At 33.9% G+C, this 21,279-nt stretch overlaps 1 protein-coding gene across 2 annotated transcripts in view; it reads left to right on the top strand.

The window, feature by feature from the left end:
- eIF2gamma (eukaryotic translation initiation factor 2 subunit gamma) overlaps positions 1–21,279 on the top strand; it is a 281,173-nt gene that overhangs the window by 245,073 nt on the left and 14,821 nt on the right. For both annotated transcript variants that reach the window (XM_089249936.1, XM_089249937.1), the window contains 2 exons: positions 7,317–7,486; positions 19,455–19,627. In XM_089249936.1, the coding sequence (XP_089106062.1) occupies positions 7,317–7,486; positions 19,455–19,627 (343 nt within the window). The remainder of the gene's footprint in view (positions 1–7,316; positions 7,487–19,454; positions 19,628–21,279) is intronic.

Genomic DNA, 21,279 nt, shown 5'->3' with positions numbered 1-21,279 from the left:
AACCATCTTGTGTTTCCAATGTGAAAAGGGTTTTTGTAAAATCTCATTATCACATAGAAGCTTTAAAAGCCAAAGCTCTTACATTAGCTCTGCCTCCAAAGCATGTGATTACTGATGAGGAACATGGTTAAATGCTTGCATGTGTTAAAATTTCACAAACCTAGTTTTACCAAGGAAATATTGAAGCACAGTTGGAGTACATAAGATCAAACTTCAGTATTTTGGTTTCCACTATCCAGTCCTTATAAAAAGAAGACATGGAACTTATTGATGCTCTCTGGAGCATAGATAATGTCAGTGAGAAGTTCTTAAGTATTCCAAAGACGGGGTAAGCCAAGCTGTTGTAGCAACATTCGATGAAGTGATCGGAAAAAACAGTAGACTTAGTACCCTCAGAGAAAGTTCTGCTGCGGTTTCGACAAGAAAGCCCAAAAGTTTTGAGATTGAAAAACTAACTGTGAGTGAATCGGTTTCTTTTTTTCAAATATGCCCCTATAACATCTAAAAATTTTAATATAAATACATTTTCATGGTACATATTTCTATATTTTCACTTTCAGATTACATTCCTTATTCAAAAATTACAATTTTTTTTTTAGGAAAATTGTGTTGGTTATTTTTTAATTTTGGTCTCCTTCAAGGACCTGAACTCCCCATTTCTCCAAGTTAAGTCTGGCACACCCCAGGGTTGTCCTCTCGCTATTATTGTTTTTGATTTACATTAACGATCTCCCAAACTCCATCAATTGTCATATTAGACTCTTTGCAGATGATTGCGTCATCTACCACATGGTGCACAACGAATCTGACCAAGCATTTCTCCAAAATAACCTTAACATTGTCTCTCAATGGTGCTCGTCCTGGCAATTACCCCTTAATTCTTCAAAAAAAGTTTTTATGAGAATTACTCACAAAAGACTTCACCTCGTTTCTTCTTATACTATCGATAACTCCTTGATCACTGAAACTTCTAGTTATAAATATTTGGGTGTAATTATTTCTGCCGACCTCCGTTGGAATCTCCATGTTGATTACCTCTTTCATAAGTGTCTCGAAAAAAAATTTTTTTCCTCGTCAGAACCTGAAAAACTCCACCCGTCACCTAAGACATCTGCTTCCAAACCTACATCCTTCCTCTACTCTCATATGCCTGTGAAATCAGGGACCCCTATACTTTCTCCAATATAGACAAATTAGAATCTATTCAAAATAAATCCGCCCACTTTATTCTTAACTGTTGGTCATCCTCTGCCTCCGTCACTGAGCTCAAGCGCCAACTCAATATGCAACCATTTTTTTACCCGTAGATATATCTCTTGGTTATCCTTCCTTTTTAAAATTCTCCATGGTCATTTTCATATAGACACCTCGAACCTTCTAACTCTGGCTTCATACTTTTCAAAAAGAATTAACCATTCACAAAAATTGAAACCCATCTTTGCATCCAATTTTCAAATTTAGTTTTTTTCCTCGAACAATAACCGACTGGAACAACCTTCCCGCAAACATTGATTGTGAAAGAATTTCCGATTTTCTTTGTGACATCAATCATCTCTAACTTCATCACTGCATTCCCTTCATTCATTATTTCATTCATCAATTTTCATTCATCATTTCACTTCATTCAATATTAGTTGGCCTCGGCCAACTAATATTGAATGAATGAATAAATAAATGTAATATTGAGAGGGGTGAGAGGGACTTCTTTAAACATTTTCATTTTCCTTAGACTTTTGAACATAATTGGTTTTGAAGAACTTCAAGAACTTTGTATTGTTATTCTGATGCATATTTTTGTCATTTTTATGAAGTTTTCAGGGCATTTGAGCTACAGGATCAGGCGAATAAAATTCCTTCTTACCCTGTTGTGCATATGATGCAGTTGTATTATGCATTAATATATTTTATTGAGTGAGTGTCAGCCGAAATGCCAACATTGTCTTTGGACTATTTCATAGGGTTACAAAATTCTTAAACTCAAAAATGAGCATGTACACTGGTGTAAGAAATTAATAGAATTTGCAGACTTCGTCGATTATCTCTAGAACTACTGTACCGATTTTAATGAAATTCTATATGTACATATATTGATACAATACAAAACAAATAACCATTCAATAATTGTAATACACACGCATGATCGTGCTTAACACTCGTTGGAGTCAGAAGGTATGAAACAGCGGTTGCAGAATAAACACAAAAATGGGTTAATAAGGGGTATGGTCCCCTCTTGCAGATATACAGGTCTCGCAGCGTGATTTCATACTTGAAATAAGGCAATTTATCATTTCCTGTGGCAATTGGTCCCACTTGTTCAGCAACGCTGTTTTCATTCCCTGGATGGTTCCTGGAGGGGGTTGCGAGTTGCAATTGCCCTCCCCAGAGCGTCCCAGACATGCTCTATAGGGTTAACACTAGAACCGCGGAGTGGGTCAATTTGACCCAAATCAAACTTTGTTTTCATTTATCTCAAACTTACTGGCAGATGTTAAACAAATTTCGTGACTTTTCATGATGATATATGAATATTAATTCACGAAAATTTCATTATATTCCCATTTCGTGTTCTAGAGCTATAAGCACTTATACCTAGAACCGCGGTTTGGGTCATTTTGACCCAACTTACTATTCTATAGGAAAAAAGGGGTGTATAATTTTCTTGGAAGTGGGTACCCTTTCTAAAAAGTATTTGTAAATGAAGATAGTGAAGAATAAAGGTCTTTCAAGGTCAAGGCCAATTCTTTGTCAGAGCAGATTATCTTTTTTCAATGGGGGAATGGCAAGTAGAGCTAAATATTTTTTTTTTCCGTTGTAAACTTGAATACCTGGAGTTCTAACGAGACTCAAAAAAGATTTTGGGAGAGTAAAAGTTTAACTCTAGAAAATACGTGTAGTTGAAATTTCTGTAGGCAAACGATGTCACAGAAAAAGAATAAAATTCTGGCCTGCATCTAATACGTTTTGAATGGATTTCCAAATCTTGGGAAGTATCAGCGTCCAACGAATCTCTCTCTTTCAGAGCACATAGTGATGCAACTGATCAAGTCATTTGAGAACAAGGGCAGAAATGGCTCAACCGACACTTTTTTTTTTCACTACACTGAAGCTGGCTCAAATGCTATAAGCCAAAAAATAGAGCTTAGTAGAGACAGTGAGACGAAATCGAAGAGCAATATTATCTGATGCAATAAATATAGTGAAACTACAGTTGTATAGAATAATGATGCCACCACAATTACAATTTATCAAGGAAAGAACAATATAAGTTTTTCATTACTCAGCACGCTTCATCTGGCAGTCGATATTGGCAGTAGTAGCCCCAAAAAGCTTCCACACACACAGAAACTATTTCACACTACAATTCAGCAAAGTGTTACGATCGCAGTTTTAGCGATCAAATGCCCAGAAAATATTCGGTGAAGGTGCAATATCACAGACGTTTTCTACAACATCCTGGACCTGGCTATAAACATATTCCTGTATTTTGTATAGCGCAGTACAGAAGGCCAGAATTAGTTTTTGGAAAGCAGTTCCTCTAAAATCTCATTGAAGAACTGCGTTCATCATACGTGTTGCCCTTGCGCAAAAGTGTAAATTAATTAATTATTAATAGTAATAAATAAAAATAAACGATCTGATGTGTCAGGTAACATAAAAATGTGAAAACAAAACTGTTAATTTTTGCATGGGATGTGCAACTTCAACATGCGATGAATGTGTAAGAATAATATAAAAAAAATTTGCTCAACTGCTCATCATAAATTCCACTTATCAGTAAGAAATCAATACTTATTTGACAGAATCATATTATAGACTTTCTGATATTCAATTTGACACGCTTATTTTACATCTTTGTCCTATTATAAGATTACTGAAAAATGTTTTTGGACTGAATATAGTAAATAATGTATACTAAATCTTATTTTTACTGAATTCCATCATTTTTTAGCTAATTTTGAAGCCCATTATATATTCATAAAAAATATAGTTTTCCATTATAAATACGCAATTAAACAACATTGAATCAGAGTAAGGAAAAACCCAGGAACCAAAAATGAATTACTTTTTTTCGCTATGAAATACTGTTTTTTCACAGTTTGGGTCAATTTGACCCAGTCCGCGGTTCTAGGTATACCGAAAGTGCAGCGGTTCTAGTGTTAAGGTCTGGAGATCTGGCTAACCAATTCATCCGGCGAATATCCTCACTCTCTAGAAAGTCGTCTAGCGGAACAGCTCTATGTGGCCTCGCGTTATCGTCCATTAAAATCGACTCGGGGCCAACCGCACCCCTGAAAAGGCGAACATAGGGCTCCAAGACCTCATCTCTATACCTCACACTAGTCACAGTGCCTCCTTCAAAGACATGGAGAGGTGTGCGGCCATCCAACATGATGCCTGCCCAGACCATTAAACCTCCTCCGCCATAATGGTCGATTTCACGGACATTGGAGGAATTGCAGGTAGCGGGTCCCTGGTTCTCTCCATATGAACGTACGGCGAGAGTTGGTGCTTAGGCTGAACTGGAACTCATTGATCCATACTCCAATCTCTATGCTCTCTGCACCATGATAAACGGATTCACCTGTCTGTAGAAGTGAGCGGGACGCAAACTGCAGGTCTTCTTGCAAACAACCCTCTCTCATGAAGTCTTTTGGAAACAGTCACCCTTGATACACGGGTTCCTGTGGCTGCATGCAAGTCACGAGATAGCTGAGAAGCTGTAGCACTGCACGTTAGATATCCTTAGAATTCCGCTCTCTTGAAAGGCCAATGTTCCATAAATGGAACATGCATTTTTTAACACGCTTAGCTCTTTAACGTTTAACAACACAAACAAACTAATTGATTTACTTTGATGGATATATTAAGAGGTAAAAACACACAAAATAATTTTCAATTTACTTCAAAAGTGAAATTTCAGCAAATTTTTATCGAAATGGGGAAAAAATTCCCAAAAAATGTCAAATTTCAAAATTCTGTCAAAAATGTTTATATCAACCTGAAGTTTCCGAATTCATTTCAAAAAATACTTTAAACTCCCGTCTATATACGATAAAAAGCCTGAAATGTTTGAATCAATTTTTATCTGATATTTTTTTAAATAAAAACTATGTTCCATTTCTTGGAACATTAATTTACTTTAAACATTAACTTATGGAACATTTTCAGCATTAATGAAATAAATTCAGAATTTAGATAAGAATTCAGAATTTAAGATAGAAGTAATTTAATCTTTTTCTATCTTTAGAAAAAGAGTTTTTTTTTTTTAATTGTTCCATTTATGGAACATTGGCCTTTAAACGGTTAATAAGGAAATAAAAAATTTCAGAATTAGAGATAATTTCAGCATTGATGAAAGTAATAATTCCAGAATTAATAAAAGGCAATTTCAGCATTGATGAAAAAGATAATTTCAAAATTAATAAAGCAATAATTCCAAAATTGATGAAGCAATAATTCCAAAATTAATGAAGCAATAATTCCAAAATTAATGAAGCAATAGTTCCAAAATTAATGAAGCAATAATTCCAAAATTAATGAGAGATTGTTCCAGAATAAATGAAAGATAATTCCAGAAGTAATGAAAGAATAGTTCTAGAATTAATGAAAGAAATAATTACAGAATTGATGAAAAATTATTCCAGCATTAACGAAAGAATGAAATAAATTCAGAATTAATGAAAGAAGTAATTTAATCTTTTTCTATCTTTAGAAGAGTTCTTTTTTTTTTAATTTTTAAAAGAAAATTAATAGCAATATTTAAAGACAACTGTACGTTTCAATGAGAAAATTGACAGGCACAAATTGTGTTATTCAATGCATCATATGTTTCCTTGCATTCGTTGTTGCTGCCGTCACTGCAGCTCCATGCTATTTCCAGTAATAAAAGATTGATGCTGAAATCCCGTATAAAAAGTGAAAAGCATTGCGATTTGATGAAAATCTGGCTTCATCTTCGAATTTATTGCTCAAGAAACTTCCTGCCATGAATGATTCTGTCAAGTCTGAAAGTGACGCCGTTGGAAACAAAATAAACGTTTCATTGGAGGTCATTTATTGAAAAATGAAGTTGTGAATGCAGAAATTATATGGACACTACAGTGTATAAAAACCCTCATTCATACAAATCAATATAAACAACCTGGAGGGAAGCTGTAGATAATATGCAGTGGCCTATAAATCATTCTGAGAAATGTATTAGAGCATGAATTATTATAAATACTCAGTGTGTTTTTAGTTTATAATTCTTGAGTTATCAGCAAGAAATTAGAGTAATTTTGTACTTTTGATTTGTTTGTAGTGGAAACATTTTCCATGGGAGAAATTTGTCATAAAGCTCAGTGATTTTTCAATGATTAACACAGTGGGTTTTTTTCTGCGATTTGATGAAAATCTGGCTTCATCTTCGAATTTATTGCTCAAGAAATATCCTGCCGTGAATGATTCTGTCAAGCCTGAAAGTGACACCGTTGGAAACAAAATAAACGTTTTATTGGAGGTCATTTATTGAAAAATGAAGTTGTGAATGCAGAATGCAAAATTCGAAGATGCATAAGTATGCAGTGACTTGAACTGTACGATATACATTAATATTATGGATGATGTGAAATAAAGTGTGTAGAAATGTAATCTCTGAAAGTTTCAATCAAAATTAAATATGCGCCTATTATTCATGAAAAATATGCGTTTGTAAAAAGTCCTTGAATTTTAAATTTTACCTTGAAAAGTGCTTGAATACAGAAAATCCAGAAACATTTTTGGGTTAAATTTCTTGTGTATTGATAAATTACAGATACATCGTATTTGTAGTATTATTTCTTCATCTGTAAGCCAGAAGAACATAAGTCCAAAATTTTTATTTTCCATGAATTCCCCCTTCCCCCTAAGTGATAAATAAGTGTTACTATTATTTGACTTAGCTGTATCATGAAATACTGATATTTAGATTTTGTCCCCTCATGGAATTGACAAAACACTAATAAAATGCAAAAACTTGAATCAAATCAAAAATAACAAAAAGAATTTATATATTTTCCCAAACTATATAAATAGTGAAAAAATTATGTGTTTCGATAAAACTAGCACACTATTCAATAAATAAATACGTAATTATCATAATTTTATAATTAATAAATCTAATAGGTGAGACTTATCATTATTCCTCCACCTAGCAGCTTACCAAGGTGAAAAACAATTCCGTGATGCATATTTTGGAGGCAGTGATCCTTGCAAAATGAAGCAATATATATATGCCTCAACAACGTTCTTTGAGTATGAAATAAATTATATATATATGCTATTTATCTATTCCTTAGGTGTCGGAACGAAGATTGATCCAACTCTTTCTCGAGCAGATAGAATGGTTGGACAGGTTTTGGGTGCTGTAGGAGCTTTGCCAGAGATTTTCACTGAGCTGGAGATATCATATTTTCTTTTGAGAAGGCTACTGGGTGTCCGCACTGAAGGTGATAAAAAGGGTGCTAAAGTAAGCTTACATACTTTGACCACTTTGAGTGACATTCATTTCATCAAATGAGCAAAACATTATGTAGTCTCTGCTAGAGAGAAGAAATTTACATTTGGGTTAGTTCTTATTTGAGGTGTCTCAAGGGGGTATACCTGCAATATTAAGTATACACCTTTGTTTCAAAAAATTTGAACATGCCAGAAATTTACCAGCACAGTTTATAAAATGCTCAAGTTAAAGAGCTCAAATTTATAGCCATCTTCTAAGAGGTTCTTTTTGAGCATATCATGGCAAAATGTTTACATAAAGTCAATTTTATGTGTTCTAAAATGCCAAACTACTTTTCCCTCTTTGCAAGTTGATTAGAACATCTGACTCAAAACAAATTATCACATGAATATTTTTATGCAAATTCATAACAACTTGATATATACATGTTGTATGTCCTCCCTGGTTATGTATGTATACTTAAAACAGTTCAATCTTTGCCTTACGGGTAGAAAAATATGATATTTCTGCAAATGCAAAATTGTGCACTTCCTTGAGCAGTATGAAAAAGCATGTGCTGATATTTTACAAGTACATTGCACTGTGGAAATCTTTGCCCCTCTATCATGGATTTTATGCATCAAAACATAGCACTGGTAAGTCTCCAGTCAAGATCGGATTGGACCTCAACCATGAATTCCATTTTTGCTATTGTATTGATTCCAGCTGGTTTCGAATTGATCAGCTTTTTTTTTTAGCCCAACAGTCTCTTGATAGGATCAGTATTGTTTAATGCTGACAGGGATCAGGAATGTAAGACAGGAATCACGAATGAGCTAACTAACTAAGCTTTTAACGACAACAGATCCGTTTGACTGTTATTGTCATTCATTAGACCACTGCCATTCTGCAACTTCTAACAATATGTTCCAATTCTCTATTCTGTTGCCATTCGTTGAATACTTGATAACTTAATTTAGTTTCCATAACATGCAGTATTCTTATCAGGGTCTTCCTTTTTCCCCTGTTTTGGACAGCCAGGTCCTCGTGCTTCAACGGCAAGTAAGACGTCCAGTTCAGCCTTGCCCTACCTCAGAAAAAGAAACTGCTTCCTCGCTAGATGAATGAGTTGATGATAGATTTACGCTATTGTGGTTTTTATTGGTGTTTATGTTTTTGGGGCTGTATGCAGGAAACATGATTTTCATTTCACAATTCCTTTCAGTGTTCACATTTGCACGAGTGTTAGGCCAGGATTGTTAGTCAGGCTGTGCTGATGGCTCTTCAGAAGTCTGGAATTACTTATCAAATGGTCTGGGAGTGCTGCACTCCCAGACCATTGCACGCACTGCACTCTGTAATCTGTTCAACAACAACAGAGTCAAGCTTTGCTGTTTACCTGATCATTCAGGTATCTTGGGTAATGAATTGGCTGACAAGCTGAGGTTCTCAGACTCTGTTCATTGGTACTGAGCCGGTTTTGGACATTTCACGAGAATTGATTATCAATATTGTTTTCAACTCATTCAGGAGAAAACAGTACCGAGATTGGCTGAACGTTGATGGTCAGCAACAGGCGAAGGAGATAAATTGTGACTTCCCGAGTTTTAGGCAGAAGAAGCTGATGAAACTCAGTGAAAATGGTATTCATAGAGCTGTTGGTGTATTTAATGGCTACTTGACATGGCATCTTAATGTCAGGATTTAGTATTGAGTCAACCTGTAGAAGTTGTGTGTTTATATAAGGAAGAAACACAGCTGTGCACTTTCTTCCTGAATGTGAAATGTATTCTGCACATAGGTTGGAATACTTGGGTTGTCATTTGATGGAGCCATGGGAGTGTTCCAAGACATTCCTATTAGATCTCTACTGAACTTTTTGCTTCAGCTGCAGGTCTTTACTTATGACTTTTATTTTTTAGGGATAGTACAATAGGCCTCTGGTCACAGTGCTAGGTTCCGTGAAACCACCCAATCATAAGTGTAAGTCTAGGCCAGGATTACACTATAAAGGTTTGACAAGATCTATTACAAAACTTGAAAAACACAACCAATATGCCTATTGGGGTTGTCTTTTCCTCGTCCCCTTTGACTCTTTGATTTCCTTTAGTTTCTTGCAGACTTCAATATATGTGGCGCTGTTCACGTGACATAATTTTACTCTATGGTGCCCAGATCAGCCGAAGTTGGTAGAGTAGGTAAATGCCTGTAACCACCCCAAGTCTGCTCAGATAGGGGGTACGGGTCTGTTTTGGTGGGCTTTTGTCAACAATGGGGAAGAAAATGAAAGATCTTGTCAGAGGTGGGATCGAAAGAGACAACTGTAATGCCCTATCAATGGGATTTTAACAGCTGATGTACTAGAATTAGAATGTTCCTTGAGAATGCACTGATTATATCCAAGTAAAGTTACTGTCTTCCATAGAAGGAAGTGAAGGTTTATTTTTGTTCGTAACAATACCGCGCAAAACGAAATGTACAGAGTGGAGGTTGCATTATTTTTTAACTGTGTTGGCGACCTTTTTCAAAAAGGCACTAGAAAATAAGAGAACCACTTGGACAATTTTTCTTTCCTTCTGATACCAAATTTTTCTCATGTGAAATAATTTTAAATTTGTATGAACATATATAACCCGAGAGTAAAACTATTTAAATTGAAAATAAATTTTATTAATATACTTGTGGTAGGTGTGATTTTGATTTCTGCAGTAAATAAAATACTTGGAAAAGCACATAAAATATCATTAACCAAAAAATTAACCAAAGATTAATCAGATCGTGGTTTTTTTTTTTTTTTTAAATTTCTCCAAAAAAAAACTGGGGAAATTTTATTTCTTTCATGCAGTTTCATAGAAACATGAATGTATGTAAAACTACACATTCATAAATACTTGTATTCCAATTGTTCTTATATCATTAACGTTTATAACACTAATAAAACACTCTGATGCATCAGGACACCATACTCAGTTTATTTGTGTATGTGAACTACTAGTGTGAAAAAATTTGCTTGCTATCATTTCTCTGATCCGAAGAATCTTAGACTAGTGAAAATAAAATACTAAATAAACTAAATTAATTGAACATTGTTTGCAATCACTTCGTTACAATCGATGCATGAAATATAATAAATGGAAATATAAAAAATTAAATTTTTGCCCCATAACAAAATGCCAGTTGTTCAAAGTTTTTCCTGATTTAATCTTTTATTATTTTTATTTTTTACAACATATATGTACTATATAGAGGTGCAGAAAAATCGCAGCTTTGGGCACGGGATATGGGAGCCATGATCTCTATTTCTTTGAAATCAGAAACCTGTATTAACGTCAATGGTAAAAGAGCAACTGTAGAGAAGATTGTTGCCAAAACAGACGAGCCCACTAGTTTTCCTGAAACTGACTTGGAGGAATACATTTATGAGCTTTTTTTTCCGAATTGTTCATGATTCCAGCAAAGCCTTCCGTTTTTCAAAGCATTTCCTAATGTATTTCAGTTATATGATTGAGATTGTTTGTGATAACCATAAGATCGTCTAGCACAATGGTTCCCAACCTTTTTCTGTCCGCGTACCCCCAGCTGGCTTGGTTACTTTTGGCGTACCTCAACCCTGAATCCTCTGGGCATCTCCCTCTTCCAATCTGTTTCACCCATTACAGATTTCACAAACTTCTCTAAAAAGATATATATGTCAAATTATATTAAATGGTTATTTTTTCATTATATAGTTTTTATTTTTGAAGTAAGCAAACAAATTAACACAGATTGGAGAAATGAAAAACTGATATGCTATTTGTGTGTGTGACTGTATTGAATTACAAAGTTTTGAAAAATTTGATCATCTTTGATTAATGAATTTCTTTTTTTTTTGTTGAGGATAAATTCTCGAAATCGAAGCTGCGCTCAATTTTCTTCTATATTTATTTTTTATATAAGTGTATGAAGAAAACGTCCATTCAACAAGCTCCATGCTAACAAAAAGCATGGCTTTTTTAGAAAGTTCACTGTATTTGTCACCACGACAAGCCCAAAAACTGACTAGGTTCTTCAGAGTGGTATCTGATGTGAACTCTAGCAATTTCTCCTTTTCTGCAATTGACAATGAAGCTTGTTCAAAATACTCTTCTTTGAAAGGATTAGATATCCACTGATCACCCATTTCTGGCTCTGAAAATTATTTTTCAAGCAAGGATTTTAATCCTTCCAAGTGCTCATTTATTTTATCACCAACTGTTAAATTTAACTCAGCTTGTGACAAGAAATTGTTAAGTGTTTTGAACACTTCTAAAAAAAAGGCTACCTCATGCCAAAGTTCGAACAGCTGCGTCAGGACTTGACTCCATTCGACTCAGTGTGCACCAGGCACACCTAAAACTTCCCTTTTCAAACACAATAAATAAAGTTAATTTCAATTTATTTTAAACAATAAATAAAATTAAAATTATGTTAAGGATTACTTTCATCCTTCTTTATCAACACTAGATTGGCTAGTACCACAAGCCAATCCATACTTTTGGCCTGTGTGTGTAATTTTTGAAAACCCTTACGTTTCAAAGAAATGGATTCAAATTTTAAAGATTTTTTTTAGTTTGTTTTTTTGGATATAAAAAAATAGTATTTTTATATTTTGGAAAAAGTGTTATTCTGTTGGTTGTACACTAATCTCTTTATTCTGTATAAGTTTTAACTTTTCACATTGAAAGTTTGCCTAAAATCAAGTCTTGAATTTGAGGTGTGCCGCCTTTGGGCTCACCCACAAAATTAAAATGGTAAGTGCAATCTTTACAAAATTATACCTGCATACTCCTCTAGGTCTGAATAGACTGTCTACAATTTTTTTGAAATTCCAACTTTGAACGGTAGCATGCCAGCAGGTGTAAATCCAGGGTTATGTGTTGGGGGGGCTATTTTATACGGTGAAGGTTTCGATAAGTCAGTAAGGTTTTTCCTCTCTTTTGCATATACTCTCGACTATCCAGTCTCTATACTATTCAGCCTAGTTAAGTAACAATAATAGTAATTCTCTGTGGTAAAAATAAGGAATAATTTACTTTGCCAGGAAAAGGGAAAGAAGTTGAATAATTAAGTCTACATTTTACATTGTAGCCTCGATATAGCTATATTCTGCAGACCAGAAAAAAATATTAAGCGTATTGAGGGATTATCATTATATAGAGAAGCAACATTATGTCAGCAAATTTATGCTTCTGTTGGCATCTTTTCTAAATTGGTATAATACCAAAAAATACACATTTGAGTACTGTATTTATTCACTGAAAATTTTTTTTAATGATTAGTTGATAACTAAAATTTGGTTGGGTGGATTTCCCCTGTGAAGAGATTTCATTGCAATTCACTTTGGTGTATCAAACAAAAAGTAGAGATACTGAAAACATCATCACAACTTTTGATGATCAGGTGGTGCCAAATACCAATATTAGGTCTCCTCTGAATAACTAAAATATGTGATGAGGTGAAAAATAAAGTGAAGGATATTTCGAGTGAAGTATTAAATATTTCACTTCATTCATATTCACTGCAGTTGAAATATAATATTACTAATACTGCAGTTGAAATATTGAATATTCATATTCACTGCAGCAGCATCTGCTAAAAAATATCATTATCAAAAGGGGTTGCGTGGTAAAGGATATTGTTAAATCCAGAGGAATTCTAAAGTAGGCTATAGGCGATTCCAAATAGGATTTGAATAAAATACCATTGTAGAGGAGTTTGTTATATCAGACATATTTATAGCAAGGTTTCACTGTATTTGGTTTATTTTAAAAGTGTGTGCGTATTCATATTGTACAGTGTACATGATTTTGTTTTCTGCAGTTAAGTTACACATTATAAAATTTATATTGAAATGTGTACAATATTTTTACATGTGGCCTTCTTTTTTCTGAATTGAATTTTTAATATGTACCACTACAGTGCATAACAAACTTTTACAAAGTATTGGCCTGTACTTAGAGGTCAGAACAGGCCATTTTATAAGAAATTTAAACTAGTAGGGACTGCAAAAAAAGGGCACTTGAAGCGAAGTAAGATCCAGTGTGTTCGTAAAAATGACATAGCAAATGAAAATTTTAAATTTTAATAAAATTATTAATTAATAAAAATATTAATCAAAAAAAGTAATTATTAATTAAAGTATTGACTAATAAAATTATTTATTATTAAACTCGTTTTAATTAATTATAACTCTCTCTCTGTTAATGCATAACATGCAAAACAGGGAGGGCAGCAATATACAAACTTGAAAAAAAAAGGCATAGCAAGAAATCGATCAGAAGTTTACAGAGCGAGCTGCAATCAAAAATTATGCACAATGGGGATAATGACACATTGTGTTTGCATTGATTCAAAACAATATAAAAAACATGCGATGTAGAAAATTATAGCAGAAATACACAAAAGGATGCAAAGTAAAATTGTATGGCACATGCAGAACAGGAGTATATAACATTTGCAAAAATAAATAAATAGATTTTAAAAAAAAAAATGAAGTTAGACAAAAAATTCACTAAAAAGGCAAAAACAAGAGTGTGTGCGGCATGATCAGAAAGAGTTGTGTAATGCTGGCATTGATTAGAAACAATATAAAAAATATATGCAATGTAGAAAATTATTCAAAATCGAAATTTTTTTCAAAAAGATTTCATCTCTTCATCGAAAGCAACTAGAAACAAGACTTAAACAACCAGAATTAATTTTAATCATTATTTGGATGGCCATATATCTCGTATTTCATGGAATATTCTTGTATTTTCATGTGATTTGATAATAGACTACTAGTATGCAGGAAATTTTTTGAAAAGGAAAACAACTAGAAGAGTGTTTTTTCCATCCAAATGGCCAAGAAAAAGACCTAATTGGAAAATAACTAACTTGTCTACACTGTTCTAGCTTGACTAAAGAACCACATGCAAACCCTGAAACTTTAGAATAGAAAATAAGAACAAGAAACAATTCTACCTTTTTTCCTATGTTAAAATGTAGATGTTGATTTCTATCCTTTTTCAACGATAACAAGAAAACAATCAAAAAAGAACACAAGAGATGAAAAACAGATATTCAATTTAAAAAAATCTGAACAAAAAGTAATTTTACACAACTCAGCATTTGAGAATAATGCATTATCAACATTAAATTCCCGGTTATAATCATCTCAAATTTCATCTTACGTAACACAGCTTCTCCTAAAAAAGCATTGACATACGATACCCCAGGTCTTGATTGGTATTTTTTATGGTTTGTTATTACTGTATGGCCCCACTTGAAAGTGGCCATTGGCTAGTTTCATCACAGATACTTTCACCACAACATACCCAAAGAGAGACGCCGTGGCAATTTCCCCTTCCTCCACCTCTCTAATTTTTACAAACATTTGAAATTCAATAGTAACGGTATCATTCTTCAAGTATTGTATACTCACATAGTGGGGTTGAGTATACACAAAAACATTCAGCAAGCTGATGACCCCTTTAACCCTTTGAAGGTCGCGACATCGAAATATGAAAAATATAAAAAAATGACTTGATATATTGATACATATGGGTGTACATATTACGTTTTTCAAAAAATTGGAAAAAAAATAGCATTTTTATTTATATATGAGGTGGGATACCGTTTGTCCCACCGCGCACGTAGAGCTTATCAGCATGGTTGAAAATGCATAGCAGGGAAAGCATTACTAAGGCACATTTACAATAGTGTGTATTTCATTTTATTAGCCAGGAAAAGATTAGAATAGTTAAAGGATGTCATAATATGGAGAAATACTTCTAAATTGTATTTTAAATGTTGATGGAAGACAGTCTCAAATATTGACAAGTGTTAAGTGCAAAATTGAAAAAAATTACGTGAAAATATTCTATAGCAATCTCTCTGACAAATGACTCAATAAGGGTCGCACTTAATAGTTTGTCAAAGTTGGGGTCACATTTCTTTGGCTGAACTGAATTATCGTTCAGGTGTAGGTGGGCCAGGTGAATTTTTTCACTGGCATTAGTTTGCTTATGAAACTATCGGCCAGAATTGGATTTGTTGACCAGTAGTCTCTGTAGATAGGGAGTTTTTTTTTATGCCCATATCTAAATTTATGGCTAAAAAGCATAGAAACTTGTCTTTAGAAACTGGATCAAACCGCTCTCTTTCCTGGGTTGCATAACGATTTGTTTGGAAAATGATATGCTCAATCAGGGCAGATGAAAACACAAAAAAATCGCAATAGGAGATTGTTTTTCCAGGTCCAAAATCTCATCACTTGGCCCAGTCCTTTCTCCAAATTCTGGAACAGTGTTGTGTCATGGGGTTTTACTCTAAGTTATTATATCTATTGTTGATGGTCCTGGAGTCAATGTTTCGTCTACAATATATTCTTCTACGATAGTCAATTCTTCATCCCGATATGCGAAATTCTTTCCGTTCTTGCACTTCTTCATCATCAAGTTCAATTGAGGATTCTGGATCTGATGGTATTTTTTCAATCAAAGCAAGAGCTTCAGCAGCTGTTAGTCGTTTTCGAGGCATTTTGAATTTTCTTCTACTTTATGGAGGGACCATTCTCTGTACTGAAGAAGAGACACAAATAAAAACAAAAATTGCCAGACGCAACAGTATCATGTTACAAAACACGCATTCCAAAGAGATTTTCCAAGGGTGAGGAAATCGGTGCTTCCCTCTGTAGGGGGGATGCTGTAGATGGGCGGTGGGACTACATGTATCCCACCCTTTTTCTTCAGCAAATACGTTCTGAAAAGAATCTTGAGTATTCAAAAATTACTTGCAAGACAAAATTCATAATACTATGCATTGAATTTGTATCATTTCGACCAGTTGGCGATGCAAAATTTGGTAAAAATCTGCAATCACTTTTTTTTAGTGTCAGCAAAAATATTTGACGAAAAAAACTACCATTAGTAATATGAAAAAAAGATTCTGGACAACTAGAGCCATCTTCTGATAACTTTTGGAAAAAGTTCCTATTTTTTGTGGATTTATGAATTTTTGAAAAAGGTGGCATAAAGGGGTTCCCACCTCCCTTCAAAGGATTAAAGTGGACTCTAAAATGATTTGTTTATTGTAAGTTTTTGTGAACTACGGAAGCGCGATGAGCCATAAACAAAATATCCAGTAGAATTTCCTTTGGTCGTGGTATCTTGCTTGTTAGCTGGCTGCGTGGAATCATCTATTCTTAATTTCTGAAAAAAAGAAAAGCCGCCCCCCCCCCCCTCTCTCTCTCTTGAACGTGAAATGAAAATTTTGAGAAAAATATCTGGATCTATGAAAGAGTGAAACTTGTGAATAAATTAAATATGCTGAGTTACTTTTGGAAATGGTTGCAAAAAAAGATATGAAAATAAATCTAAATATAAACAGTATTGTTCGCAGAAAATCTTTCAAATTTGTTTTTAATTTTCTTTTTTTGTCATTTGTAAAATAATCGTAAGAATCGTGAAGAGAGATTAAAGTAAACAGGCAAAGTCATCATTGGATTAAATTTATTAAAAAACCATAATCTCATGGCCTTTCTTTGTTTTCTTCATATTCAGATTATTTTTAAGCATAATCCGAAAGTTAAATAAAAGCCATGACTTGATTTGGTCTCTCGAATGTTGTATAAACAGAGTTCTTTCTCTCCCCACTGTATTTCAGTGGAACTGTGCAGTTATCCTAAATGTAGTGGTGTATTATCTCACAGGGTTTCTTTTTTCCTTCACAAAGAAGCAGCAACAGTAGTGACACCATCATGCTAGGGGCAGGTGGTGCTATAATCCAATAAAGACACCAGCTGTCCCTAAAGGACAAAGGCTAGTGTACTATTAGTTACATTACCTCATGGACATTTTAATTTTCTTTCCCATAAGAAGTAGCACATCTCACACTGTATATCACCCATCCTTAATATTCAACAGTTTTTTTTATACTTCCATGGTTAAGCCCAGTTAATCAAGGTTCTGCTGTATAGTAGTAACAGATTTATGAAAAATATAATCAGCTATATATAGGGTGATTATAATTAAAGAGTTTTGATTCCAAAACTGGAATCAATGACTTGAAAATTTGCATGGATACTCCTGAAGCAATGGAAATTTCTTTCGCAAAAGAAAAAAAGTGCAGGTAGTGGAAAATGTGCAAGCACATCTTTTATCAAGATGCATATTGCAATTCCAGCAAAGCAGTTGCTGAAGAACCATTTTGACAATAATAGGATGGCACGACACCTGGCTGGCCGTCAGTTCACTTGACCTTAACCCTTTTAGCTTCTGGCCATGGGGGGTACCTCAAAATGTTATGAACAGTTGTAGGATTGCAAAGTTAGGTGAATTGCAAGCTTCAGCCTATCCCCCTTATATGTCAGAAGTTCCTCAGTAATATTAACGTGGGGGCGCGTTTGGTTTAATAAAGCTGAATTACAAGCACATCCACATCATGATCATGGCATACTCTGATCTGTTGTTGAACAAGAATTTTTTTGCTTTCAACCTCATAGCCAGAACACGGTGGACAACATATTTAGCATTTCGTGAGTAAGTTGTAGTTATTTGTTCAATTACTTCGTTTTTTGTGATGTTTCCATGAATTATGAAATCATGCAATGCTATAATTAAGGTATCATTTTGCCATGACTGGCTATCGTTTCCATTCTGCGAGCAAATTTCCCACATGTTGGATGATGTCATTAATTTTACATTTTTATGTATTTTTTCCCCTTTACCAAATAAAATTGCATTTTTTCAGGAATATTCATGTCAATTTTCAAGTCATTCTGACAATCATTCTTTTTTTTACAGTGTTTTGAAATCAGAACCTTAGTTATAATCACCTCGTATATAGTAAATCATCGCTAATTAATCTGCATTATTTATACTTCATTAAATGCATTATATATATTCACCTAATTTTGCGAAATAGCTTCCTAATTAAGCATACTGAAAGTAACTAGAGAAAATACCTTTATATATTATATGGTTAATAATAACATTTTTTAAAAATTTTCAAACACACAGTAATCCATTGAGTTAAACAGAAAATAATTAAATTGTAAAAGTTGGTTTTTGTTAAAATGTAAGAAATATTTATTTATTGATTGATTAATATGGGAATAGTGTTAATTACATTAATAAACATTTTATTTTAATTAATTGTTAGAAGTTTGAATGATTTTTCAGAAATTTCATTGTTTTTAATGTCAATACTATTTAAAACTAAAAAACCTGGTTTAAACCAAAAAAAACCCGGTTTTTTGGTTTTTTTACAAACCCTGGTTTTAACCCTGGCATGTGATAACCTAGTAACTTTAGATCCTTTCTACTTCCAGGGTTATATAACTAAACTATTTTCACTTTAATGAGCATAAAAAAAATCAATCAGTGGTCATATCCTTCGCTTCGGCCATCCTCGATCTGTTCTTTGTCTGACTTTTTATGAGAAAAAAAGACCTATTCCAGAGAAGTCAGTCCCTGGAAAACTTATCTTTTCAGTTGAACTTTTCTTTTCCTTGAAGAAAAAAAAGATCAGTCATAAAAAATTGACCTCGCAACTGACGAAATCTTTTAATGTGAGTTTTTTCTTTGACTCCCTTTATATTGGTAGAATTCAAAGTTGAAGCTGTCTCAGGAAAACAAGAAAAGTGCTTTGCCCCACCAGTGGTCATTTTTTATCTTCACGGGGGGGGGGGGGAGGAAATAAAATTGATAGTGGGGCAAAATCCCCACCAGTTAACATGTAAAAAAAAGGCTTGGGTCAGAACATAAGAATAAAAGTGAGTTTTGAAATAAAAAGGGTGTTTTTAATGGTATGAGAGGTGGGTAGCAAGTTAGCATCTGTAGCCTATCTGGCTTTTTGTTATTCGACCTGCCCTTCCACCAGATTAGGCCAGATAGTCCAGAGTCTACTGTGTTAACAGTCTATATTTTTAAATTTGGAATCAAATTTTTTGAAGTAACAAAATAATTTTTCTCTCTTTTTGCATTATGGATTCTTATAGGTGCAAAAACTTGCTAAACCAGAAGTTCTCATGGTGAATATTGGGTCACTATCCACTGGAGGAAGAGTCCTGGCAGTTAAAGCAGATTTGGCTAAAATAAGTTTAACAAACCCTGTCTGCACTGAAATTGGTGAAAAAATAGCTTTGAGTCGCAGAGTAGAGAAACATTGGCGGTGAGATTTAAAATATTTTTAATATTTCATTGTTGTGAAAATTGTAACAAGTGTTATTGCTGCATATTTGCTAGATTGTGTGTTTTTTTAATTGTTATTATATAATCAGTCCTGCAACAGTTTCATAAGGGGCCGTTCAAGTATTATGTAAGCAAATTTTTAGTCATTTTTGACACCCCCTTGTCAGCAAAAGTCACCAAAACGCTGACCCCCTCCCCCCTTGTCAACAAAATTTCATCATCAGCTCTGCCCCTCTGAATCCTAACTCACATTCTCATGAAGGGTGGTTGATGACGTAAGCATTATCCAAACACCCCCTCTCCCTTGTCATCAAAAGTCAGCAAATCTGAAACTCCCCCTTCCCCCCCCCCCCCCATCGATGATGACGTCATACTTGAACGGCCCCCTGATGTGTTTAAAATAATAACAGTTTCAAGTTATCTTCTAGCCTCGTATGTTATGCATTTAGCCTCAGCTGACTGAAAATATTCTGGAGTAAAAATTCTTTTATAGTATTTTTCTATGCAGAAGAGTTCTTAACATTCTTCCCAATAACAAGAAGTTTAACAAGAAGACTGTTCTGCTGTAGCACTGATTGTTCTGCGATGTATGTCAGTTTTCAACAAATTCTTCTTTGAGGGCACCTAGGCTGCTTTATAACAGTGATACCTCGGCTAATGAAAATTATTTGTTCTGGAATCACATTCGTTAGCTGAAACATGTTTAGGTCTCTATAGAAAAATTGTTTAATTTGTTTTAGAAACGGTCCAAGATTTGAAAATAAGTTTTGTAAATACCAGAAAAAAAATAAAATTGCTGACCTAAGGCTTAAATAAACAACTTCACAATTGGATGAAGGAGAATTTAAAAGAAATACTGACCATGGGGTCTATTACGCTCATGTCGTTATGCCCGCATTTCAAACGTGTTTGGGGTTTGTGGTGCATTGTGGGATAGATTTACGTCACCATCGCTAAAGATTGATTTTTCTCACATCGTTACTAGCGATTTTCGTTATAGTCATCGCTACGTGAAACGTTAACTAACAAGAACCGGAGACCACTCGTTATGTTCGCGTTACAGAAATAAAGATGGCCGCTCGCGCATACATTTTTCGATGGTGAGAGCAACGGAGACAAATTAGTTAGAATTGGAAATTATTCATTCATTATTAATTTCTCAAGTTGTTCATTATAATGAATAATAATTCTCTGAATTACATTACTTAATTTAGTAACATGATTCAGAGACAGCATTATCGTTTAAAATGTTATCTGTACACATACTGATTGGAAAAAATAATTCATAGTGGTAAATCGTTATAAATTATTATACTCGGTACAAAGATAAATCACTCTACACAACATTTTTTTTTTTTTAATCTTGCATGGAAATGCCTTTATTGTAATCTTAAACTCATCTCAATATAAGAATATTATTTAACTGGCAAATCTCTCTATCGCGATGTTTTCAAGACATTTTGAAATTCGCTCAATATTTTTTGTACATCTTGTTCAAAATCGACGTCAATATATATTTAAACCAGGGTTGGTAAAAAAACCGGTTTTTTTGAAAAAAACCAAAAAACCGGGTTTTTTTGGTTTAAACCAGGTTTTTTTGGTTTAAACCGGTTTTTTTGTTTTAATAGTATT

Source organism: Pholcus phalangioides, unplaced genomic scaffold (genome assembly GCF_987345545.1).
Source record: "Pholcus phalangioides strain wild (caught in Gottingen) unplaced genomic scaffold, Ppha-v1.0 ptg000022l_1, whole genome shotgun sequence".
Lineage (NCBI taxonomy): Eukaryota > Metazoa > Arthropoda > Arachnida > Araneae > Pholcidae > Pholcus > Pholcus phalangioides.
This window is presented reverse-complemented; position numbering and strand designations above follow the sequence as displayed.